At 44.7% G+C, this 27480-nt stretch overlaps 1 protein-coding gene across 1 annotated transcript in view; it reads right to left on the bottom strand.

Moving 5' to 3' along the window:
- Window positions 1–1874: 1874 nt before the first annotated feature.
- The window catches only part of hs6st1a (heparan sulfate 6-O-sulfotransferase 1a), a 60305-nt gene continuing 34699 nt past the window's right edge, over window positions 1875–27480 (bottom strand). The window contains exons 2-4 of the mRNA XM_041954138.1: window positions 11648–11870; window positions 8904–9152; window positions 1875–6410 (exon numbers count right to left, since the gene is read on the bottom strand). Of these exons, the coding sequence (XP_041810072.1) occupies window positions 6084–6410; window positions 8904–9152; window positions 11648–11870 (799 nt within the window). The 3' untranslated portion in view covers window positions 1875–6083. The remainder of the gene's footprint in view (window positions 6411–8903; window positions 9153–11647; window positions 11871–27480) is intronic.

The raw sequence follows: 27480 nt of genomic DNA, 5'->3' as shown, positions 1-27480 counted from the left end.
AATATATTACCCCTTTAACAGCCTTAGAGTTCATGTTTGGCCCTGACCCACGGTTTGTATCCTGCTCCTTTTCTCCAACATCAACATTTATCAGACTTTTATGTAGAGGTTAATAAGTTTGCAGCGGATCAGCTCTTTATGAGCTCCTGGGCCACAGCTCTGCGCGCACACACACACACACACACATAATAAACACACAGTTTAGACCATAATGGGATTGTGGGATTCCTCAGATTGGACTCCCACTGGTGTCAGTCTGTAAGCGCTCCAGAGCAGGGTGCTGCCTGGGAGGTTGGATTCTTCTGTTCAATCCTTTAATATCATGAGAGGTGATTTGCTGTTGACCAGGGAGATTAGCCAAACCCGGAGTGGAAGGTCAGATAACAGCCCCAGATGTCCGATCCAATCATATTTATTTTAATGCTGAAGGAAAAATGTGCACTCCCACACTGGATTGCGCTCTCTTGTTGCCCCGTGCATTTACAGGGTATTGAAACTCTGCAAATTGTTTGTGTATAGAGATTTATCTGCATTGTATATTTGAGGATGAAGGTCTGAGCCATGCAGCTGCTGGAAACGAGTCAACCAGAGACAGAGGACCAAACTCCATGGTGACTGGTGCCGGTGCCAGCAGGGCAATCCTCCAGAACTACAATAGCTTGGCTCTGATGCATGTAAGGGAGGCACTCAATGTGAACTTATCTGCAGAATTCCATGCTGAAAATAAGCGATAATAATGCCAGAGCTTCTTTGTTTGCATGAAAGAAGCATGGGACCGGCGACGAGGAGCCGCAGCCAGTTTGACCTCCTAATAATGGACTGCAGCCAGGGCCCATACAATCACTCGGAGCTGGATTCCCACTGCAGGAGCACTTTCTCTCAAACACTCGCATGCACATGTTCACCCAAACAAAAGCTGTCCAGCCCTCTGCAGTAGCTGAGCCATTATTGTTTGTTTAGTCCAGCTGCACTTGAAATGACAGCGACCCAGAGCTATGGGGAGGATTAAAGACTGCGTTCAGCCCAATACACCACATACCAGCTGCCAGAGAGGCTGCACAGCCTTCTCTTTCTCTCCTGCTCCCCCTCATTCCCCTCTTTCTCTGTTCATATGTCAGGCACAAAAACATCCTCTCTTCCCTCCTGTTCTTACATAAAGGCTCTCTCTAATTCCTCATCTCTTACACTCTTGCACTCGTTGCTGCCGCCTGCCCGCTCCGAATCGCCTCCGGTCAGTCGCCTGTGCCTGTCGCTGTCTATGGAAATTATTTTTCCGCCCTGCCTCGAGGGGTCAAAGTTGAAACCCACCGGACTGTTGATGAGACAGGGCAAAAGCCTCTGCTCCGCTCCCTCTCCTTTGCATGCTCAGCCAAGGACGGGAAGTAATATTTATACCGGCCTGCTGTCTCCGTCCCTCGCTCGCCAAACGCCTACCTGCCACAGCTGAGGAAGAAGCAAATTTGTGTGCATGTACGTGTGTTAAGCAGGCCCTGAGTGTCTGCAGATTGAATTGGGCTTTAGATCACTGTTGACAGGGCTGACGCTGTCACTGGGGTGGGGGGAACAGGCTGCTTTATGGGGTCATGGTCCTGTAGTTAGTGTAGGCGAGTGGCACAAATGTCCTCTAGTTATAGATTGGCCTGTGGATGGAAGCGCAGAAACCTGGAGGGCAAAGCTCCCACACAAGTTGTCAAAAATAAAAAATAAAAAAAATCACTAACTGAATATGTTGCTGTGATTCAAGTTCAGTTCCTCGGATGTGGTTTCCATCTTACAAGTCAAAGGGGAGTTTTCATGCCTGTGTGCTTGATAATAGAGTGACAGAGCGGGGAGCATCATGAATGATCTGCAGTGACGACCACAACACAGTCAGGTCTGTAAAAATGAAATATTTTAATTGGTGGCTTGATGATTCATTTTTGCAATCATAAGAAACAAACCCAGAATGATGCATACAGAAGGAGCCAGAGACAGACTGCACGCCGATCAAAAAAAAAACAAAAACAAAAAAAACCCCAAGTCTCTATCACACTCTTAAAAAAAAAAAACAAAAACAAATCAGGATGATGTTAGCGACACCTGGGCTGCTTCATTGTCACAAAGGAAAAGCTGTTAAGACATCAGATATACATAATGATGAGACATAAAATATTTGAGTATAGCTTTACAGCATCAATTCCTGGAATCATTTCAGTGACTTTGTCTTCACACGCTGTTCGGGTACAGGTGATGGTCATTTGAAGCTGGAACGTCGAAAACACTCTTAAAGGTAGAGAATCAGTCCTGTATTCTGTCTTCAACCACTAATGCAGAGCCAGATAACGGTTTGGAGCCCAAACGCGGTCCAACATAAGAGCAAGTCTGACTTTGAAAAAGAGGTTGTGGGCAAAATGCCTGGAGCTGCAGCGTTTTCAAGTATCCAGTTTCAAGAGTACAATGAAGGGGAAGTTAATACGACACACACACACACACACACACACACACACACACACACACACACACACACACACACACACACACACACACACACACACACACAAAAAAAAAAAAGGGAGATCTCTCTTCCCATATCCATTTGCGTTACTTTGAAGGCTACACAAAAAGCAGCATGTTGACTCTGGATGTATCCCAATACCTTTTTATCATCCCCCCTTGTTCTCCCCTCCTTCCCTTCATGAATCATCCCTGATTTGAAAGGAGCTGATCAAAAAGGAGACACACGGGAGGATCCGGGATGATCAGTTGAAACTTAACAAGGAGGGTGGTGAGCGGCTAAACGGTCGCTTCCACTTCCTTAAAAAAAAAAAAAAAAAAAAAACTATTGTCAACAACAGGATGCAACATATTATTTTTCAGAATAATACCAAGTGTCCTTGCATCCTCCCGTCGACCCCTAAATAACACCAAACTTCCATTACTACATTCAGTTTGATTAAATCGGGCTGTGACACGTCTTTTTCTCTTCCCCCTCTTATTGCTCAGATTCTTTGCATGTAGATAAAGTTGGGGTTCAAATCACATTTTACGGCATATAAATCCAGTATTAAAGTTGCTTATTGAATCTCAATCCTTTTTTGAATCCCTTCCTGAAAAGTTCAGAGTTAAAATCGCCTTTTGTTCACTTAACACTTAAAGTTTTTAATGTTCACAAGCTGCACCTACAACCTGAAAATGAGACGAACATACACACATGAAATGCTGATTAAATGTGTCCGACACATTCAAACAATGGGTGCAGCTGACTTTATGTTTTGCAAGCAACTTGCTCCAAATGCTGGAAGTCCTGATACAGAACTATTAAGTTGATCATGAAATACTGGAAAAATTACACATGACGCAATCAGCTGGATTCCCAAGAGAAAACGAATAACTCCGTTGGTTTTGCTGGACTACAAAACCACACGGTCCACTCGCAGTTACAGAGTGAGGTCTCTTCCCATTCAGGCCATCTTTGGCTGAGTACAGACACTGTCAAAGTTTTATTTTAGCTGTGATTCATTAACAGTGTTCCCTACGTTAACCTTAGGAGAAAAGGCAAAAAAGGCTAAATGTTATTTTAGCTACACTTATCCAGCAGCACGTCTCCCAAGTTTTTTTTTTCGGACGGATAAAATGTTTACCCGGGGCGAAAGCAGTGTTTAATCGGATATCACCACAGTCCTCCTCTATGCCGGAATGCACGCTCGGTCAGCTGCTCGGGTAGTGCCAGCAGCCAGCACAATCTATGGAAACATTAGATTTAAATGTTAAATTCACCCAGGGCCAACATTTTATCTTCCTGGCCAGACAGCTGACACCTGTGGGGTCACAAACATTCCCTTTGAAGATATGACCAGCTGCTGGCTAACAAGTAAAAAAAGTGATTTTGATTTCCGCCTAAGGTTTGCGTAGTTTAACGTACAGTGTGCTGAGGTCGCACATGGGCCCGCCGCCGCTGATGTCTGTCATTTTAACCAGTGGAAGCTACATAAATGTTTTCTATCGGTGCTCTTTGAGAAGGAGGAGAGATAAAATGCTCAATGAGAGATTCGTTAGCATCAGAGCAGCAAATCAAGGATATTTTGCCAATTGAGAACCACCAAAATCTGTCACCTATCATATGAAAAAGTTTGAACCACGAGCACATGACGGATTAAAACAGTGGAAATTCCTGATTGGAGCCACCCGACCGTACTTGTACATTGCTGTTGAGAGTCAAGACATGTCACACAGGCAGATTTTTTACACTCTAGTGATACAGTCCTCATATGTAACCACAACATGGGGAGGAGACGAGGGCAGGGGGAAAGAAAGTGGTAAAGGAAAGGGCAGAGGGGAGTATTATTGGCTTGCATCACTGCGATGGTCACATTGCTGTGACATGCTGTTGGAGGGACTTTGTGGCCCTGCCCTCCACCACAAAAAAAAAAAAAAACAACAAAAAATGGCATGAAAATTGGTCATGGAACCAGTCACTCACAAAACTCATCAGGCATCTGCTCTCAGTCAGGCACACTATTTACAAAGGCATACACATACGCCAATCAAAGGCATACTGTACATACTATTTACACACACAGATTAACACTCATCCACGCAGACACACGAGTAGTCAGAGAAATTACTGTAGTATAATGCAGTATAATTATGTTGACTATGATCCCAGTACATAGAGGCACTGCTACCTCGCCCCGTGCATTCTTCAGGGTAAAACCAAGTTAAAAACCGGCCGCGCTAACGAACTACGGGTCACCGGCGCTGTGCGTGCCCTTTCAGCAGGTGGGAAGGAGGCTTGTTCGAGACCGACGCTTTTACAATGTAGCTTTTGGTCAGGACAAAAAAAAAAAAAGAGGGAGAAACTGAAAATGCCACCCACTACATTAAGGGCTCACATTGCCATGGTGACCGGTAGGTCCACAACTCCCGTCCCGAGCATTCGTCTGAGTTAAGGCTTCCAAAGCGCTTGTCGCTCACACAGCACGGTTCCTGGCAACAACCTGCAGCAGACTCACTCCTCTCCCTGCCTTTGATTTCTTCGCACCTATGTGAGATTCTGCTCTGTAATTGGCTGTTACTCTCTGCAGGACTGAGACACAAAAAGAGAGCGAAAGGGAGAAATAATGAACTCATTAAGCGACAGGAGCTTTGGGAACCTTTACCACAGAGACAAGACAAATTCCCCCCTTCCCCCCCACAACAAGATGCAAGGCTTCAGTAATGGCTATGGTCCATTGTACGTCCATCCGATCCGTCATCTTATAAAACCAATAAAAATAAAGAAATAAAGGAATCACTTTTCTTTAGGCAGCAATATTGGTCTCAGTGTTATTACAATTCTGCTTTAAAAAAGCATAAACAAAAAGGAAAATACAAATGAAATCATCCTAAAATGAGAATGAGTCACTATTTCATGACCAAAGCGTGTTCATGGGTGAAATGGCTGATTTTTTTTTTTTTTTAAGCAGAAAGCTTTATTACACAGTCCAACTTTTCTTCGCTTCTTTCTTTCAGGTTCAGTCTCTCGTGCACTCCCTCCGTTTTCTTTGTTCAGCTCAGCCATTAGCGTATTTTTATAGCTTTCCCAAGTCCCTTTGAAATTGGAGCATCCAGGAAGTAGACTGGTCCTTTCAGCAAAGATTAGTGGGAATTCACAGACTTAATTTTATTTTTCTCATGCTCCATATTAGGCCACAGAGAACGAAAGGAACACAGGAGGAGGAGTAGGGGGAGGAGGAGGAAGAGGAGGAGGAGGGGAGGCGGAAGAGATGGATGAGACACTCGGTTGTCAGCAACTCTTAAAAATATCTCTCCTGTGCTCAGTCAGTAATGATGACAGGAGAGACAGAAAAGGGGGGAGGGGGGGGGGGGGGCAGGCGGGTGCTAATAACAACTGGGCGAAGCTCAATAACGTGAACTGATGCAATGGACCCAGCCCAGGTCTCAATAGCAACCACTTGGACTCTCATTCCTGCAGCCCAGTTCTCTGCTGGAGTCTGTTTGTCAGTCATGTGGGTCTTTGATGCAGGCGCCGCTCTCTGTGTATGTGTGTGTGTATATATTTCACATTACATATGCATGTCTGTGTGTTTGTTCTCATTTTGCTGCTACCAGCGGTTGATAATCTGGTTCATGTAGTCCTCGGTGGGGAGCCTGCTGCCCGCCTCCTCCGTTCTGCCTCCCTCCTCACCCTCCTCCCGCTCCTCCCTCTCCCCGTCCCCGTCCTCCAGCGTCGACGCCAGGCTCTGCCGGCTGTGGGAGGGCCACAGGTTGACGCCCAGGCCCAGGCCTCGGTGGCTCTGCTGCATGTGGTTTTTGATGCGCTGCTGCCGCCTCTCCTGCTGCCTGGTGTACTGGTAGCGCTGCTGGAACAGGTCCCTGGCGTAGTCGTACAGCTCCATGTCCAGCTCGTTCAGCTCCTCTATACGCTGGACCTAATGAGGAGGGAGCAGATGAAATGTTTTAAACCAATGCAACAGGAAGAATGCAAAAGTGCTGATTTTGGTCCGTTACAAATGGCCTAACTCTGTCCTTGGTTAACTGTGAGCAGGGTTTCTGAGGAGGGATTTTGAGACCAATCACTGACGTTCAGCGCTGTAAACTTTCCTGAACCTTTACTGGCCGTAAACAGCCCTGCATTAAATCAACGGCAGGCGCTTCATGAGCTTGAAGGCTGGCACTGCTGTCTTTTTGCAACTCTGGAAAATGACCATGGTGGCACCTAGGTTGTCTTCTTTCACGTGGCAAAGTAATTTAACAGGAATGTGTTCTTGCGTGTATCTGATTTTTAGAACTAAAGGTTGAGCCACGTTCAATGTTTTGGGGTTTTTTTTAGCGCTGGCACCCTGCTGCATCGCTTGGCTGTCCACATTCAAATGAATGTGTTTTTTCATGCAGGGCTGAAGTCGATTTGAACTTGGCCTTAGAAAGCACTGCCCCCAGAGCAGGGACTTTTGTGCACCTGGAACTTTTGCACAGGAACTAATTTTTCCCTGGTTCCTTTTTCAAAGTGCAGGTAAAGATCCTGAATTCCTCAAAAGGTTACTGGTCCCCTGGGAAAAGCTCCTGCGGCTGAAACGCCCTAATACATGACATTTGTACAAAAGCTGTGTAGGACTTCTGCATGGAAAGGAAAGAGCGTGTTGGCAATATGTGGAGCAAGATAAGAGAAGCGTGTCTGATGTTTGCTGGTGCAGTGCAGCTGGCTGTATTGGCATGTATCATCTGCGGTGTGTGACTTCAACGAGGAGGGGGGGAAATGTGTTTAATTAAGAGGATCCCTTTGAAATCCGTGATGGAGTGCTGGATTTCATTTGTGGGCAATGTGCATGAGAACAGAGGGAAGCGACGTACTGCATCAGTGTTAGAAAATTAGAGATGTTTGATCGGCAGCTCGGGGGACGGCGGCGCAGAGCCAGGAAGACGGCGCTGAGCTCAAGTCGTCAACACAGAGACTTCATGTATCAGAGAACAGTCGTCATGTGATTTAGAAACCAAATCAAAAATCACTCACTGGGATGGAGCCGGGGCGTAAGCGGGCTTTGTAGGAGAGTGTAAAGTAAATGTTCACATGCTGATGTAATTATCCGACTTTTTATGAAGAGCACAGTTTCACACAGTGCCACCAGAGGCATTGAATGCGAAAGCTAATTCTGAAAACTGACTTTTCCTTCACCCGTCCGAACTTTCACTACGCGATATTTTCTCTTTGTTGTGATGGCAACCGTCGGCACACCTTTCCACGGCCTCGGTCAGCAGGGCGTATTTTATTTTCTGTCCTCCCAACTGGTTTTGATGTATAAATCACCAGTCTGCTGTGCACTGGAGGATATTTTTTGCTGGGAAAATTGAGCCTAAGAACTCCCACATTGGACCAATCAAAGTGTGAAGAACATGTTTGAAGCTGCTGGGTTTTTTTAACGGTGACAGTCATCCCAACTCATTTCACAGCAATATAAGACCGCTGTGTTTACTCCCCATTTCTCATTTTCTACTTCTTTTCTCCGAATAGTTTTCGCTTCTTTTTTATCTGTAAATGAACATACTATGGCTGCCACGTTTATGCAGAGAAACTAATCTGAGAAAATAAGACATTTTTTCTCTTGAACCATTTTGAAAGAAAATACACAAAACATACTAGAATTATACATTATTTACATTAAGTATTATTAGAAGTGCATTTTTCCAGTGGTGGAAGAAGTACTCAGATGTTTCACTACAGTACAACAATGTAAAAATCCTGTATTCAAAGCCTACTTACATGAAAGTACAACATACAGTATTATCAGCAAAATGCATTTAAAGAATCAAAGTAAAAGTATTATTATTATATATGACATTAGAGTAAAGTAGCATTTTACTGTTGAGCTGGTCAAGGTCACAAACCACAAAGGTTGGGAGCCACTCAGAAGATTTTATGTACTTTAACTAGTCACCACCATGTATAAAAAAGTACAATATTTCCCTTTGAAATGTAGACAAGTTGAAGTATGAAGTGGCATAAAGCAGAAGCACCTCAGAATTGTTCTTGTGTTCGGTGTGTGAGTTCAGTTTGTGGGCTCTAATCAGACGTGCTGTTAACGGGCGATTTCTGAGGCTGGTGGCAGTAATGAACTTCTCCTCGGCAGCAGAGCTAACTCCTGGTCCTCTCCTGGGGCGTGCTCGTGAGTTTCATCAGAGCGTTTGATGGTTTTTGAGACTGCACTTGAGGATGCATTCATTTCTCAGACTGACTGAACTTCGTGTCTGAAAGTAATGATGGACTGCGGTTTCCCTTTACTTAGTTCATCAGTTCTTGCCATAATAAGGATTTACTACCACTGACTTTCTCTCACGTATGTCTGTTCTAATCTGTCATTTTCTGTTGCGTGTTTGCTGCCTGCCTACAGAACTAAATGCACAGCAGGTGGCCGAGCAGCAGCACTGACCGTAGCGTTGTCCAGGTCCACCCCTGCAGCTCGGGTGCTGTTGTACTGCATGAACGGCCTGATGAAGCGCAACCTGAAGGTTCGTTCAAACAGGAACTGGGTTTTCCTCTGGTACTCCGTCAGACCAAAGAAGGCCATGTCTCGTAGGTTCTTCTTGGCCGACTCCAGCAGAAGCTGGGCCCTCTTCTTCTCCGGAACAGTGGACATGTTGTAGCAGCCGACAAGGCTCAGGTCCGCTAACATACGAACCTGCAGACAGAGGAGCAGGTTGTAGAAATCAGTGTGACAACATGAGGAATAGAGAATCCACCTTTAAATTATGGCTCAGAGGGAGTTTACTTTAGATTTCCAGTCAAAACAGAAGAAGAAAATGGTGTTTTCATTGTGTATGAAGAATAATATTAGAAGGAAATGTCTTTGTGGCTTTGATGCTGAATAGCTGAAATGATCTGTTGATTGGACAGAAGACAGAAAATTAACTGTTGACTGGATAACTGATGAATCATCTAACTAGGGCCGCGACTAACGATTATTTTCATTATTGATTCATGTTCTGTTTATTTTCTTGATTTGCTGTTTTTTGTCTATGAAATGTTAAAAACTATTTCTCAGTGATATCTTTATGTTGCTTGTTGAAAAATCTACTCTCATAAAAGACAAAGAAAATTAATATACAACATTACAACACAACAACCTCGATTCCACAAAAGTTAGGACGCTGTCTGCAACAAGAATAAAACAAAATGTGACAGTCTGCTAATCTTTTTGACATATACTCAATTGAAAACAGTACAAAAACAATATGTTTAACGTTATCAACTGGATTGATTTTTGTAAATATCTACTTATTCTGAATTTGATGCAGCAACACATTTCAAACAAGTTGGGAAAGGAGCAACAAAAGACTGGGAAAGTTGTGGAACGCTCCAAAAACACCTGTTTGGATCATTCCACAGGTAAACAGGTTGATTGGTGACAGGTGATAGGATCATGATTGGGTATGAAAGGAGCATCCTGGAAAGGCTCAGTCGCTCACAAGCGAGGATGGAGTGAGGTGAAAACATGATTGTATAAAGGAGATTAATCCATAGACTCAGGAACACTTTGTAAAACTAAACAGTTCATTTGTAAATGACTGCTTTGTGTTTTTTTATTTATTCAGGAGGGTTTCACTGAAAGCAATACCCTCGATCAATACCCATGATCACAATCACACAGTTACATGCTCACACTCAGTACAACCACGGTCTGATCTGCCGGCCACTGAGCAGCTGGGATTAAGGACCTCGCTCAAGGGCAACTCAGTGGTGGTTCTCCACCCATATTTACATTAATAGTAAGACAATTTAAACGCTGTGAAGAATTAAAGACGTGCCTTTGAGTCTTAGGGAGATATTATGGATGGTTGTCTTTTTTTTTCTTTTTTTTAACGAGTTCTAGATTAAAATGATTAATCACATCATCAAAAAAGGAAAAAAAGAAAATGAAAACAGTCAACAGAATAACTGATAATGAAAAAAAATATTAGTTGCAGCCCTGATCCTGAGGTCATGCATTTTGTGTACAAATCCAATTATGTAACAACCTTTTGACATCATAAGCCACTTTCCTTTCAAATTCCGTCATCAAGCTTTTTACTTAATAAACTAAAGTAGTTTCAATTCTGGTGGACTTGCTCCAAAATGAGAGATCACTTCATCGCTGAGTGCACTCTGGAGCTGTTGTGCTACAGTACAGGAACAGGGACTGCATACTGATTTGGATTCACAAGAGTACACTGCGTGCACCTCAGCCTGCTGGTCCAGCAGGACGGCTCAAGTGTGTGTGTGTGTGTGTGTGTGTGTGTGTGTGTGTAAGTGAGTGAGTGAGTGAGTGAGTGAGTGAGTGAGTGCGCGCGCGCCACATTCATAAGTTATTGGACCCTGAGTAATAACAGCCTCAGGCTCAGATGAGATAAGCTGGCCAACACGTTTAGGTGGGAGACTGAGATAGCATGAGAAAAGAAGCTGTGAATTTGAGGTGTTTATGGCCAGCAGGCGAACTCCTGACTGTGTGTGTGTATACATGTGCATGTACGTGTGTGTGTATGTGTGTGTGTATGTGTGTGTGTGTGTGTGTGTGCGCGCGCTTTCACATGTGTACAACTCATCTTATACCTTTCACACATTTTGGAACAGCAGTGAGTCAAATGTAAGAAAAAAAACAAAAAATGTCAACAATTTTACATTTTTCCTTTAACTCCTGCTGTTAAGAAATCAATACTTGATCGATCTACGTTTAAACAAATGCATTATGAGTGTTTGGCTTTCACATTCTCTTTTTTAAGAAATCAGTATTAATCTCCTGTGTATTTGGTTTCTTGTGTGAAAATTGAACAATTTCATCTATTTTTCTGCAGAGATGTACGTAACTCCCTGCATTCGTATTTTCCAGTGGGCTTGTGTTCATGGCACCAGAAGTGAGGCCAGGTGCAGAGATGCAGGGTAGCTGGGCAGCGGTGATAAATAGCAGCATCAAGACAGTGCGTTTGCAGTAAAACAGAGTCCTTGTACAACTGCCTAAAAGCAAAGTCGAATGGCTGAGGATGTGTGGGCACCTTTCCTCTCTGTTAAACAAATGCACAGGCTTCAGTTCAGACTGACGACCCTGCAATATGTCCAACTGAAGCTTATAGTGCAAGTTTTAATTGTTTTGTATCATAGCTACTCCTGGTCTTCATCATATTGAAAGCTTCTTCTCCGTACCTGTCTGTTGTTGGCCAGGTTGTAGGGACAGTCCATGAACTGCTGCAGGGTGCACCCCGACCAGTCGGAGCCCTCGTAGCAGGAGGGCAGCTCCTCTGGCGTGGGGGTTCGTCCATCGCACATGTGCAGGGAGGTTTTCCACGTGGCTCCCCGCTGCACGTGCCGCCACTCGCTAAGGTATCGAGACACCGGGTCCCTCAGCAGAGTAATGTAGTAGAACTTCCTGTTGGGGAGGAGAAAGAGGGAAAAGGGGCAGAAGAAAGAGGTGGAGGAGGGGGAAGTGCAAAAGGAGGTGCAGCAGAGGAGAAAGAAAAATATTTTCATTGACAAATTGTCGTGCAGGAAATTGTCTTTGACATAGCCTTGATCAACTAATGCAAAAGTAAAAACACAAAAAATTAAAGAAGTAGAAGTAAAACCAGCATTAACACAACCTGTTAAGAAAAGCTCATGTGTTGAGTGTCGTCTTTTGGAAATGAGTCATTATTTAATCATTCAGATCAAGTGAAACAGCGGAGATGAGAGGAGTTAGAAGCAAAAAGTGCGATGAAAACTCTTTCAAAATCAGCGCATCCTATGTAATTCCACTGTCGTCCATGTGGTGGCACTGCTCGCAATGCTTTGCTGCAGCCGATCATTCTACAACCACAAAACTCAGCAGGAGGGAGGCTACAGATGGAGGTTGTCATACTTAATACCATATTATCTGCATTTACTAGAAGCGGCCCTGTGATGCACAAAAGAAATCTGTGCAGCAGACAGGAAGTCAAACTACAAATGAGCGTAAGGAGGAGGTGAGGGAGAGACTTGATTTGTCAGGCAGAGGATCAGGTCAACATTCAGGCCACACTGTGCAGGAAAGGAAACTGCTGGCACAAGCACATCTCACTCTGCAACACACATCTCCACGCTGCAAACATCCTTATGTCTCAGACTCTGACACACACACACACACAGCAAACATCCTTCCTCTTGCCTCACACTTGCACCGAGTCTGCCTCCGAGAGATGACTCACCCCGCATCTGCGATACGGATGGGACTGTTTCTGTGGTGTGTAACGTAATGGTGCATAGCACAGTTCAATGTCTCTCCAGAGGGGACACTCCCACCCGAGCGGAGACCTTTCCAGGCCTTCACACTCCGCCTAATTACTGCAGTCTAATCAATCAACACATCCTCATTAGCTGCACACACATGCAACGTGCGTGTGTGTTAATGTGTAGCTATGCGCCTGCAGTGTGTCTGGGAGCGATGGTATGGATTTGTGTGGGTAAAAGACACACGCCGCCGATCGAACATCACACGGGCACACACGTTGCCCTCCCCTCCTGGGCTTGCATCACGTCAGAGGAATGTTTGCAGAGAGAATTTTGTGTGTTGACAGGACTCCACGAAACCTCCACTCCGCCGGTCCACACAAGCCGCCTCACATGTACACACAGACTCTCTGCTTCCATCGCTAAATCTTTGGCTTCACACACAGAGAGAGAGAGAGAGAGAGGAGGGGTTGCCGGGTGGACACAAAGCCCCGAGTGTCACACAAACAGTAGCAGTGTCTGGATATTAAAAAGAAGTGGCTAAAACCCCTGAAATCCAGTGGCAGCGGGGAGATCCTGGACAACAGACCAACTAAACCCTAAATCTAGCGACAGCTGAGAGACGGCGCACAATAAATCAACCAAACTCTAAATCCAGCAGTGGCAGTGAGATCCTGGACAATAAAATAAACAACCCCGAAAACAAATTTCATCTGGGAGATCCTGCGCAACAAAACAACCACACCCTGAATTTAGCTGCAGCACGGAGAGATTCCTGCACATGAAACGCATCTAGCGGCAGCAGGGAGATCACGGACAATGAAACGACTAAACCCCAAATCCAGCGGCAGCTGGGAGATCCCAGGCAACGAACCAAACAGACCCTCAATCCGGGGACAGCGGGGGGGATCACGGCCACAGAGACAAGTATCTAAACTCTAAATCCCATCAACCTAAAATCTCATCCCTGATCTAATCAAGAGGAGAGGAGAGGAGAGGAGAGGAGAGGCACAGTCAAACTGGAGCCTGCAGGAGACCGGGGTACATTATGGAGATTCCTATGATGACATTATCAGGATTCCTAACACTCCCCAGAGTGCAGTGTGTGTTTGTGTGCGGGAGCCTGCTGTGTGCGTGTGTGTGTGTGTTTCTGAGCAAGACTACGCCTATTAAATCAGTGATGACATTTTCCCCCTTTTGGCTTCTATTCTACTGAAGAAACACGGCACTGTTTGGCCCTCGCAACACAGACGGGAGGAGAGGGAAAGGGTGAAAAACAGAGAGAGAGACAGAGAGAGGGAGGGAGAGAGAGAGGGAGAGAGAGAAGGGGGCGGAAGAGAATTTCAATTAGTTTTCTAATACTGTGAAAGCAGTGAGGGCCCCGAGCCCAAGTGATTTATCAAAGTTATGGCTCCCGCTATAATGAAGGCTCAGGCATATTACCAGGCAAAATAAATAAATAACATGCACATAAACACACACGCACACACACACACATACACATGCAACCCAAATAAACGATCTTAAACGGCATGCCTGCCTGTCGTGTCTGCTGGGTCAGGCCGACTGCAAAACTGGTGCCGTGGAGACTTTCTCGCCTTAAAGCCTAATGATGTCTGGCCATGTACTCAGATCTCTAGGTAATGATGTTCAACCCACACACACACACACACACACACACACACACGCAGAGACTCACACACGTTTACTCACTCACCAGCAAAGTCCGCTCCCTCACACACACTCTCTGCCTCTGAGGCGGCAGCAGACGTTCTTTATTCGCAGGTGATATTGCTCATAGCTTATACGTGCGCTTGTCAAATTAACTTCAAAGCTAATACGCAGCAGTCAATTTCTCGCCGTCGAGGTTTTAGCACATCGTCCTCCGGCTGAGTGCGGGAGTTTGCAGTCTGGGAGCAGCAGCTCTTGCAGACTGCGTTTACGTGTGATACATTCTTCACAAAGTTTCCCCCTGTAAGCCGTTTTTTTTTTTTTTTGTTATCTGCAACAAATGGAAGAACACCCCCGACGCCCTCGCACAAAAACACTTAAAAGAGCATTTATCAGGTGTCAAACGTGTCCACTAATCGGCGAGATTTATCCCGCGTGCAGAGAAGGGCTGAGCGAGCGTTTGGCAGGGAGGGGTGTGATGGAGCTATTGTCTGGGCCGCTGTGGGACTGGGACTGAACAAGGACATTTTTGTCTTTTATCTCTCACTTTTCTCGCCCTGTTTTTTTTTTTTTTTCTTTTTGATACTCATCGCTACATCTGAATTCTAAACTGAGGCTGTAAGTGCAGCGTGTGTCGCGTACGAGCTGTCCAAGCAAAGAAAGCAATAGGACAGAGAGGACAACGCACAATGCGAACATTCATTCTCTATTCCTCTCACATCTTCAGAGGGCCTTCTGGCTTTCTAACCTTCCTTTTATCGCCATCTCTATCATTTCCAGCAGACGTCTATGTGTTTACGGGTGCTGTAAATAAGACACTCGAGAGGCTTTCCCACCTCGCCAAGAGTACAATTATTGGAGGGAAACACTTGAAAACTTGTAATTCGTCACCATTTTTGCTGTGACAATAGTCAAACGTGAAGGATAAACGATCCAGCAGCTGTGACCCGCAAATGACCAGTTTTGGCCCTCAAAAAGCCACATTGGTTGAATTCTGGGGCACGAGTGAGTCAACGTGAGCACATGTGAGCCTGCTGAGCGTTATCAAGAGGAAACACATAGCGCCCGGGCCTGTAATGGTCGCTCAGAGCCTGAGGAAAATGAGCCCTTTGCCTGTTTCCTGTGGGTCACAAATCACCACTTGTACAACCTCCACCTTCTCTCTTTAACCTCTCTTCCCTTTCTGTTTAAATCCCTCCACTTCTGTCGCTTGTCTCCTTTCAGCCCATCCCTTATCCCCCCCGCCCTCTAGGTGTGTCCCTGCCTGATTACAACGTGTTCTCCCTTCTAGGAGTTGGTTGTGTTAAAATCTCAAACCGCGACCTCTTGAGTAACAGCCCGCGGGGCCCGCCGCAAATTGGGGAACGGTGAGCTTTAAATGGTTTTGTTTTGGTTTCGCGCTGTGGAAAGGTTAGAAAACAGGAGATTGATTAATTATGGCTGGGCCTACAATTTCACATGTTTTTGTTGCCATTTTTAGCTGAAGTTTCACGCAAATTAGGGGTGTTTTTGGAAGCTTTCTCTCTATGACAGGGAAGCAGCAAGAGCAACAACAAGAGCACGAGAAATACTGTAGGTGGTTTGTGGCTGCAACGCACAAGAGATACAAAGTCTTTTTTTTCTTTTTCTTTCTCGAGGGAGTGTGAAAGCGTAGAAGCGTCGTTTAAACGGGAGGTTATGGCTCATAGCATGATTTAGGCATGCACACGCACACGTGTGAGGGACCCAGACACACAAACACGGTGACGCCAGCAGCGTCCCACTGTGCAGCGCAGCCATGATTTATTAATAGTTCGCGGATGTTTGCTGAAACCAGATCCACTTAGCGACACAGCTCCTTCCTCACCTCTAAAAACGGACCTGAGCGCAAACTGCTTAAGAGAGTGAATAAATAAATAAATAAATAAATAAATAAAAGCCCTCCCCGCAGATGCACAGAGGCAGCAGAGCGCATGTCTGTATGTTTCGCAGCCTGTTTATGAAATCCCTGCTGAGATCTGCCAAACAAATGTCATATTTCACTCAGGGTTCGCACAGCCTTTTGAGTCAAATTCAAGCAATTTCCAGACTCTCGAAGCCTTTATCGCCACATCTAAACTGTCACTATAAATGCAAGTGCGAAAAATAAAGTTTATACCCACTGCAATCAATAAATACTGTTACTTTGTTTATTTTACCAGCTGCTCTGATTAACTTTGATTATATGTTTTAACATTATATATATAATGCCTGCTAATTTCCAGACTAAGGAATCAACAGATGACTTATCTGGCCTGGCATATTATGTGTTAGCAGGAAAGTGTTCTTTAAAATGACAGCCTGGCACGTCGCTAAGGCGAGAACAAAATTCACCTGTTCTCTAGTAGCTGTTGAGCTGGTACAATAGCAGGCTAACGTCAGTATGCATGCACGGACAGTGCCAAGGTCAGAGGACGTGTGAGCATTCTGAAGGCAGATGCTGAATAGAATGCAATAAACTAGCCCCTTTTCGCTCCCTGTGTCAGTCAAATCAGAGAAATAAGATGACGCCATCGTTTCATTTCAAATAATTACTATAGGATTGTGATTGATGAGTGATGAGTGATCATCAACGACACCAGATTATGTTGAAAATAAAGCTTTTTTTCAAGGAGTATATCCAAATTCAAGCATGTTCTCAACATTGAAAACATACAATTCCACCTTCTACGAACCCTGTTCACTGGATTCCACTTTCCTGATGGGGTCTGGGTCTGGTATCGAGGACCGGCTCTCCAGTAAGGAGAGAGGACCTGTTGGGAAACTTGCCCTTCACTTCCACTTATTGATTCCAGTGCGCTGGGTTACTCATGTGCATTGATGCCTGTTCATTTATTGCATCTTGAACGTGATGAATAAGGCTGACTCCTCTCTTTGTGTAAACAGGTTTAACCTGTTGTATCATGTTTCCAAATTGTCTTAGCTAAGATGTACTTATTATATTCATTACAGCACTAAAGAGCTGCAACGATTAGCTGATCAACAACAACAGAAAATTAAGCAAATAACCGAGAAATCAATTCATTCAACCATTTATGAAAATAATCATTACTTGCAACCCAATATTACTGTGCTAAGAGTTATATAATCGATATGTTAGAGTTCTGTGCTGTATTTATTGTGTGGTAATTCAAAATTAACTAGTCGCTTATTAGAGGTTATTGAAGGAAACCTCTTAGTGTATGGCCTAGGAGCATAATATGGTCGGTGACTAATAAAGAGCCGATATGCTACTAATACACATGCTAACAAGCAACTGGTTCATGGTGAATATGTGTACTTTAATATATTGATGGTAGGGCTCCACACCTGGGTTGACTCAGGTGAATCATGGATTGCCTGATGAATGTGATGCTGTAACACTGTAAACCCTTTTGATACATTTCTGAAAGCTTCTATTCAGTGTGCAGGCTTTTGTGCAGCATTTTTTCTTGATATTACTTATTGATTCCTGAAAACAGTGCGGACCTATTGCACTTTCGTCTACACTGATGTCCACACGTGTGTGTGTGTGTGTGTGTGTGTGTGTGGTGTTTGACACAATGGTGTTCAGGAACGAGCAATCAAACTTGGTGTTAGGCATCACAAAAGACAATGCAATCTGCAGTGGAGGAAGCACTTCCTGCAGTCTGGCTAGCCTGGTTCCAGACCTCTCATTTGCCACCCACATCTCTGATTTGTTCAGCGATTCAAATAGGGCCAGTGTTGTTCCCACTGATGGCTGTTTTCACCGTTAGGTTCAGCTAAATTCATGGCAAAGACCAGACAATGGTGAAAAACTTAAAAAACAGAGCCAAGAGAGGATGAGACTGACACAGCTGTAAGAGTCATTCTAAGTCGACTGAAAGAAATAATAACTCAGTTGCCGGTGGGCCACTTGCCTCTGAACAATAAAACATAACCTCTCCTCCCAACAAGAAATTGGCTAACATGAACATAGCGTCAGCATGGAAATGCAGTGTGTCTGAGGCTGTTTTTGATTTGCCAAAAATAATGCTGTGTTAATCGTGGTTTTCTTAGGTAATACGGCATGAACCCAAACCAAGACTTTAAAAAGACGAGCATCAATGAGCGGAATTTAAACCAGACTCGGTGGAATCTATCCCAGGCCCAAGCCTTCCCTGGGAAAGCCCTGGAAGACCTGGCCTGTGTGCCTCCACTCAGTCCCATGGAATGTGTTGGCTGTAAATGCAGATGATATCAGACATGTTAGAGTGTGTTTGTGTGTGTGTGTGTGTGTGTGTGTGTGTGTGTGAGAGAGAGAGAGAGTGTTGGAGAAGGGAGAGTGAGGAGTGACATGTCAGGACTTGAATCTCAACAGACCTCCGCTGAGTCCTTCCTGCTCCCTTTTTTCGCTGTAATACATGTCATCATTTGGACTCCTGGTTGTGCGCACACACAATCACGATCACACACACGCAGACAGACACACACTCAGCCCTAAAACAACTGTCAGGTTGGAGATGTATCGGCCTCGTGCATCAGACAATCACCGATCAGACTTGGTTGCGAGCTGACAGACTTCAGGCTACAGACGGCTGAAAATGCCCCGTCTGCATCTCAATCCCTCTGTCTGCAGCGCCAAATCACCGGTGACCTCTTAAAACTAAACCTCACCCTTCGCCCTCCCTCCTACTCCTGTTCTCCACTCCTCCACTAACCATTCGTCATCTCATCCCGTGTGTCTTGGGTGTCTTCTGCCCAATAACGACGCATCAAGACAGACAGAAATAGACCCTCTGGTTCAGACGAGCTCTCGAGGCGTCTTCTCTGCCTGCCCCGGCTCACTCCTCCTCCCCGCCGCCGCTCTCCCGTCTCTTTCTTTCTCTCTCTCTTTGTTAGTCGATCAATAACAGCCTGAGGACTCAGACAGCCTGCTTTGGTAGTTTGGACTTTAAACACAGAAGACGTACAGGAAAAAGCAGAGTAAAAGAGGAGGGTAGAGTGAGAGGAGGCAGTGGTGACGGTGCTGGAAAGAGGGGACACAGAGGGGGCAGGTTGGAATGAAGCAGGAGACTGTGGTTCAATATGAGGACACTTGTGGAAATTCTTTGTTCTCTGTGTGCAAAGAGACATCAGATTATGCCAAGAAGTCATGGTTTCTGAATATTTTCCATTGCAACTATCCACATTTTCTATATATCATAACATCCTGACTCAGATTTGCAGACTTTTGGACGCAATTTGATATGCCGTGTGCTGCTGTGGCCGGGCCATGGGACTGGAGCAAGTAGGCCAAGTCTAGTCTTCATAATGAAAGACAATCACACACGGTTACACGGCGAGGGCTGCAACTAATGATTATACTTATTATTGATTAATCTATGAAATGTACAAGGTTTCCCGGATTCCAAGGTGACATCTTCAAACTGCTAGTTTTGTCAATCCAAAAGTCTAAAATATATGACATACTTATTTAATATTCGATTAGATCATCACTGTGATTAAGATACTGAATAAGTAAGAACTATTCTGATAATTGATTAATGGTTAAAGTAACTTATCAGGCAGTTTTCAAACATTTGCTGGTTGCAGGTTTTCAAGTGTGAACATTTGCTGCTTTTGTCTATTTGTTACTATCATTATCAATTAAATATCTTTTGAGTTTTGGACAAAACAAGCAGTTTGAATTTGAATCTTTTTTTTATTGTAATGTTGGAATCCTGCTTAAAGGATTCAAACAGCATTGTGGTGCAATTATGACTTAAACAGGGATGCAAATAACTGCATTCATCCATCGATTATTGTTTTGGTTAATTGACTGATTGGTCTATAAAATGTAAAAACAATTCTTTTTACAACAGCAATTTCCTTTATGTTTCACCAATAGTCAAAAGCCTTTAGATGTGCAGCTTGCCATCATATAAGACTATGAAAAGCAGCAATTTTCTCACATTTGAGAAGCTGAGAGTGTTTGGACGCTATTAATGTCAAGTCATTAAAGTGATTCTCTAGCTGTGCTTCAGACCCAAAAAGCAGCCTTTTTATGGTGGCTGTGTACAGCACAATGTCTTCAGCCACAGTCCCAGGGAGACAATTAATCTGGGTTGGACACTAGCAATGTTTCAGGGCATCTGCAGTCACTATGAAAGTATTCAGGCGAGCTCCGCTCTGCATGCGAGGTGTTCTTTGCATAAGATGCAAGTTGGAAATGCAAGCGAGGGGCTTCCGTGCAACTGAAGGAGCGTGTGAAAACTTAGCTTATGCCACGAGGTGCAAAACATTGGATGGCTCTCTGCATTTGAGCACAAAAACACTGCATCCTTTCCGTGATTACCCGACAAAGAAAAGCAGCAAACAAGGAGAAGAATGCCTCGGATGGAAGCGTAGCCCACGGCTCGAGCTGGATGCTACAGCGCAGGAATGGACAAACACAAAGAGCGGGCAGGGGGAGCGAGAGACAGGGGAGGGAATCCCCTGAGTGCAAAGCTATGTTCAGCAGGAATGTACCGCCGCCTGTTCGCTCATGTAACTTGACTGGCAACAGCCCAGAGAGCTGTCTGACACAGACAAGAGAGGGTGGGAGAGATGTGGAGAAAATAAGATGGATTTGGTGAGAGGGAGACGGGTGGAGGACAGGAAGAGTTGCACAAGCAATCACAGATCATTTTTCATGTTTTCGCAATTTTTAGTTATGTATCCCGGATAGAATGGGGTGATATGACGACACAAGATACACCGCCGGGAGATGTACATTTTTCAGCCATCAGAGGTTTCGCAATAGCATTCATAGCAAGGTTCCTATCCCGTTAACATCTCTGAATGCATTAGGCCTTAGCTGGCAAAGTTTCAAATCAATGAGGAGGACTGCTTTCTGGCAATGCTGGATTTTTATTGGATATCTATTGCTATTTCTGCATCACTGTGATAAAGTACCTTCATTTGTCAGTTATTTAATATGCTGGACTGAGGAAAAACATACATTCCTGTCTATTACTTTATCAGTGGTTGCAACTAACAATTACTTTCATCATGGATTAATGTGCTGATTGTTTTCTTGATTCATTGATAAATTGTTTGACTATAATATACATATATATTAATCCTGAATTTAGGAAAATAGCATATGATTATAATTTCCCAGAGCCCAAAGTGATAGTGATATACATACAATTATACATATACTCATTTATCTGGTTCCTACAGATGAATTGTTAATTGTTTCGATGCTTTGTTTTCCTGATTATTATTATTTCTGATTATACTGCATTATGACATCTATCCATTTTGCTTGATATAAAATCGTACCCACGTCGCCCACTCCTAACCTCTGAAACATGCAACATTTATGTATTTGGCGCCCATTGTGCGACCAAAATAAAGGTTAAAGTTTGAAAAACAGAGTGGACTCCCTCAGCTGCAGAGAAGAAAATTCATCCCTCTAAAAACTAAAGTAGTTCTTTAGTTGTGAGCCAAATCATGACAAATAACTACTGGTTCTCAGCTAAGTTTGCCTTTGGGTTGCAGCCGAGTCCCAAAGTAATAAAGCAGTGATTATTAACTGATTTTTGTACACGAGGACCACAGCGTTAAGACTGTGCGTGTGAAAAAGGGACTCTCAGCAGCTTTGAGAAATCCTGCGCTGAAACAAATAAAGTGAAAATGTATGCTAAGCTGCAAAAAATAATCCAATATAACAATCTGCTTTAGTTTCCTGAAGCTGAGACAAACAATCATGGTTATAAGTGTGAACACAGTAGTAAGACAAACACAGTAATTAAAGTCCTTCTCTGTACTCATGCAGCCATAAAGGAGAGGGGAATGTGAGTCAAAGCAAGAGGAATGGAGGTGAAGCTTTCGGTTGTTCGAGGTAACACAAATCAACCTAATAGCCCTGTGTGTGTGTGTGTGTGTGTGTGTGTGTGTGTGCATGTACAAATTCCCCTCCACCCTGCGTCACATTCATATGCCTCCTGATACTGAGGTCAAAGCAATCACTTTGCTAATATGCTGACATATGGACATACTGCACTCGCATTACCCCACCCAATCCCACCACACACATGCATACACACACACACACACCTGCTCAGAATGACATAATCCTTGCTGTACGATGATTTCAGATTATTGATATGTCCCAATAGTTCGCTTAACGCGATGAGGAGACATCACCAACAGAGATGGGGTGAGGAGGGAGGAGGAAGAAGAGAAGGAGGAGGAGGAGACATGATGCGGAGTTTGGGGGCAATTAAAAGGCTGGGTAACGAGGCTAATGAGTAGACAGGTGGCCCCATTACAGAAGCAGCCGCACACACTCATTAACACACTCACACTCACACAAAACCTCCCCTCTGGCTGGGATTAGTGTGTACATGAGTGTGTGTGCGTGCATGTGTGTGACCCCCCCCTGCTTCCCCGTTAATCAGTCGTCACATAGGCAACAGGGTGTTTCTGTGCTTGTGCATTGTGTGTATGTGTGTGTGTGTGTGTATGACTGGAGGCGAGACTGTGAAATTGGAGTGATAAGGCAGTTAACATTCAAACCTCCCCACCTGCCCGGTGCAACCCCACCAACACACTCACGCATAGACATAAAAACACACACGTCAACATTTGGTTCTTTCACTCTGCTCTCCACTGCGGCGCTACACCTGTGTGTGTGTGTGTGTGTGTGTCTGTGAGAGAGAGAGACAGAAAAAGTCAGCATTTGTCTGTATGAATAAACTATAATGACATATCGCTGAGCCAGTCGTGGAGGAGAATAGCATAATAGGTGTGTGTGTGTGTGTGTGTGTGTGTGTGTGTGCGTGTGTGTGTGTTTGCCCAGGGAAGAAGAAGAAGAAGGAGAAAAAAAAAAACAGGCTGATGTGGCTGTAATTACACAGACGGAGGTAGGTGTGGTGATGCTTCACGTTTACCCAGAGAGCTCAGCAGACGCACACACAAACAAACACCAAACAGCAGAGTCACATGAGGATAACGCTCAGTCTTCTGGAGATCCTTGAAAAGTAAAAGCAAGAAGAAGAAAGGGGAGGGGGGGCTAGGTGGGTTGAAAAATTCTCGAACAACCGAGACACAAAGAAGCATAGAGAGTGCGGCTGGGAAGGAGCCTGAGACAGAAAGAGAGAGAAAGGTAGGAAGGTGGTGGAGAGGAAAAGTCAAGGGAGGAGGCGAGGAGGAGCAAGCGGCTACAACAGCCCGGTGACATTTGGGGGATACGTCTGCATATCAATGGGGCTTGTATGGGTAGTGGTGGTTATTATCTTTTCACGGAGAAGGGAAAGAGGGGAGATGGGGAGGGGGGCAGCCGGGAGGCCAGGCAGTCAGTCAGCCAGGCCTGGAGACAGGCCTGGGGCTGGATTTACACTCTCCGGTCCTGGAACTGCAGCCTAACCCTGGGGAATAGGAAGGGGACAATTGGCTCTTTAAGAATGGAGGGAAAAGTGTGAAGGGAGAGCAGGGAGGGGAACATATGAGTGATGTATGCATGTGTGTGTCTGGGTAAGGGGGTCCTCCAAGCCCAATTAAGCCTGACTGCATGTCGGAGGGCTGTGCCAAACATGCCCCACCTGTTTAGAGAGGGCCAAGGGGCTAATGAGCACTGCCTGGAGGGGGAATGGCATGAGAGCGAGAGAGAGAGGGGGGGGGGGAGAAAATTCCAGGGAATTAAAGAATAAGGATGACATTCCCCAGTTTTTGTCCCCCTGCCTTCTCTGTCATTATGTAGCCGCAACTCAGAGACACAATGTCAGAGGGATTTCACAGCTAAAATTAGCCTTTGTTATCGTAAGCGGTACAGGCTAGATACATGTGACAGGGTGGTGCACAAACATACACACACACACACACACACACAGACACACAGACACACACAGACACACACACACGCACACACAGACACAGACCTCAACCAGTCAGACAAAAACAAGCAGGCAAGAAAATGAAAACCAGAAACGGGTGGAGAGGAAGGAGAGCAGGAAGAAGGGGGCATAATGAAATAATAAGAGCCAAATATTGTGCAACAGGAGCAACAACAGTTAGAGACAGAATGCCCCTGTGTTTTGTGTGTGTGTGTGTGAGTGTGTGTGAGTTTGGGTGAAAGAAGCCCATTGTCTGGTGGTGTAACTCAAGCTCACAGCCCCAGCTTTGCTTCGAATGAGCTGCAAAGATGTGGCATCCTTCCTTCCTTCCTTCCTTCCTTCCCTCTTTCCTTCCTTCTGTCCTCATTTACGCCTTCTTGATTCAGTTGCTTCTGAAGGGAACAGTTCCGCGTTCTGCGAGATGCATTCATTTGCCGAGGCTCAAAAAAAAAGTTTCAATCACTTGTGGTGGCTAGCTTAGCTTAGCATAAAGACTGGAACCAGGGGGGAGAAGAGCTAGCCCGGCTCTGTCCAAAGATCTGCCCAAATCCTCAAACCTCAATAATTAACACGTCTCATTTGTTTGTTTGTTTTGATGCCTTCTCATCACTGTGAGGTTTCTAGGCAACCAGCAGGGACTCGAGCAAGTTACTGCTCCCAGCTAAGAAATAGTCGACCATATAATCCACCACAAAACCACAAATTGTAGTTTTTACATTTAGGGTTTTTTTTTTCCATGGATTAAACAAACAAGATCGAACGTGTTAATTTGTGATCTTGAGAGGTGCTGGTGGGCAGATTCCCTCTTTTGCTTCCAGTCTTTATGATAAGCTTAAAAAACTGGCTGCAATCTTATATTTTCTGCACAGATATGAGAGTGACATCAATCTTCTCATCTGACTCTTGGCAAGAAATGGACTACATGAGTCAAGTCCAGACAATTTCTCTTTATACAGCCCGATATCACAAATCGCAATTTGGCTCAAGGGGCTAGCTGTGCAGCATACCACACCCTCTGTCCTTAGGCTTAGACCCTTGATTCGGGTGAGGAAAAACTCCCCCAAAAAACCCTTTAATGAGGGAAAAAAAATAGAAAAAACCTCAGGAAGAGCAACAGGGGAGAGATCCCTCTCCCAGAACAGACAGACATGCAACAGATGCCATGTGTGCACGTCAGATCAACAAAAAACCCACAATATATACAAATTGCGATGACAAAAATACACATATATGTCGATTGTAAAGCAGATTTAACAAACTATTTCTTTAATTATCAACTGATCAAAGGCTTCAAACAGTCACATTTACACATTCAGGTGACCAGAGCAGTGAAACAAATGTGCATCTCACACACACACACACACACACACACACACACACACACACACACACACACACACACACACACACACACACACACACACACACACACACACACACACACACACACACACACACACACACAATCAACTGGCAGCTGCTAACCACAAGATTAAGGCCAGTGTGACAGACGTGATTTCAGGCTACATCTGTGACAGGGAGAGAGAAAGAGAGCAGAACAAACAAACGCGGAGTGACATGCAGCTAACATACACTGAGCAGCAAATTGTTACTAGCTAGTGGAGAGGAAAGAACATGAGGTGGAGGAAAAAAAAAAGAAGAAGAGGAAGAAGAAAAGCAGTGGAGCCATGCACCATCTGTTGGGTGCATAATATTGACTGCATTCAGAGATTCAAAAGGATGTTAATTCTGCACAAAATCCAACATAGAGGGCGGCGGAGGAGATCTAGAAATGCTGTTATCAAACAACCTTTTAATAAAAATTAGAAAAAGAAGATGTCTGACTGGGGATGGATGCAAAGTCCCTGCCCTTTTTGATGTTCCTGTCTTTAGCTGAAAAGAAGGAAATGGATTAAAAAAAAAAAAAACAGATGCTGTGTTTGCATTTTTTTTTTTGCAAGCAGGCTTTTAGCAAGGAGGAACCTGGCCTTTGGTCATAGCTAAAATTGAATTAGATCTCCATTTAACCCGCCGCACACAGCTCTGCTCCGCCGAGCGCCGGCGTTCTCCTCGACTCTCATCTCTCTCTTCTTCTGCCCTCCTTAAACCGTTCCGAATGACACTGAGCAGAATTGAAAAGCCCGCTCAGTCCGCCACAAAACTTCAAACCTGCTTTTCAGGGGAGGCATGGGGAAAAAGGAGGGAGAGAGATAGATGGGAGACTGAAAGAGGAGAGTGAGGAGGAGAGGGGAGAATTTTGTTTCGGAGGGGGTGAGCTCCTCATTGATATGACAATTTGATTTTCTGGGCTCTGGTGTGAAGCAGCTTAAGAGGGCATCCCTCTATTATAAGGCCTGTGACATCTAGCCTCTGCAGCTCTTCAGCCCCCCACCCTGTGTGTGTGTGTGTGTGTGTGTGTGTGTGTGTGTGTGTGTGTGATTGTAAGCTGGTGCATGTGTGCCTCTAAGTACATGTGTTTTCCGCTGTGTGGATGTGTGTGTCCGTCGCAGGCAGACTCTCCCCTGAGTTTCCAATCCGGGATCACATGCGGGGGAATGTGAAGTCGGAGCAGCTGTCGGCCTGGCATCGCTCCTTGCCAACCAAGCGGGATAGAAACTTACCAAGCATCAGCACCCCGACATTCAACACAGCGGAGGACAGGGTACATGCAGGGCGTGTGTGTGTGTGTCAGCTTCAATAACCATTCATGTTGTCAGCAGCTATTAGGCATTTAGCTGAGGACCCAACCCAGAATGATTTAGTCAGAACTCAAAAGCAGGATAAACGTAATTGTCTGTATTTGGGGTATTTTAACATCAATAAATCAGTGCTAAATTAATTTCCAGCCTGGCAGCCTCTAACTGCATCTACAGTGCCTTTCACAATTTGTGCCACCTGGTTGGATTTGGCATGAAATCTGCTTGTGCGCCTTACAGAACTAAACTGGCATAAGGCTGCTGTTCTTCTAGCACACATGGAGCTTTGGGATTTTCTTGCAGCGGAAGACGAATGAAATGGAAAAACAACAAGCGACAGGCTGATGGAAAAAAAAATTATACATCACAGATGACATGTTTATCTTATCCACTAACATGAAAGTAAACAGAGGCCAGGGGTCAAAGCCAGAGCACTGTGTGAGAGAGAGAGAGAGGATATTAAAATATTCCCTTTAATGGTCATGTGTTATAGACTAGTCCCCAGTACAGATATAAAAAGTTGTTTTTAAGCCAGGATCAGGTGAATATAGGCGACTGGAAAAGGGTGTAGCATGTGTTTGTCTGAGGTAATGGAAATCTTTACATC

The sequence above is a fragment of the Chelmon rostratus genome, chromosome 15 (genome assembly GCF_017976325.1).
Source record: "Chelmon rostratus isolate fCheRos1 chromosome 15, fCheRos1.pri, whole genome shotgun sequence".
In the NCBI taxonomy this organism is placed as follows: domain Eukaryota; kingdom Metazoa; phylum Chordata; class Actinopteri; order Chaetodontiformes; family Chaetodontidae; genus Chelmon; species Chelmon rostratus.
This window is presented reverse-complemented; position numbering and strand designations above follow the sequence as displayed.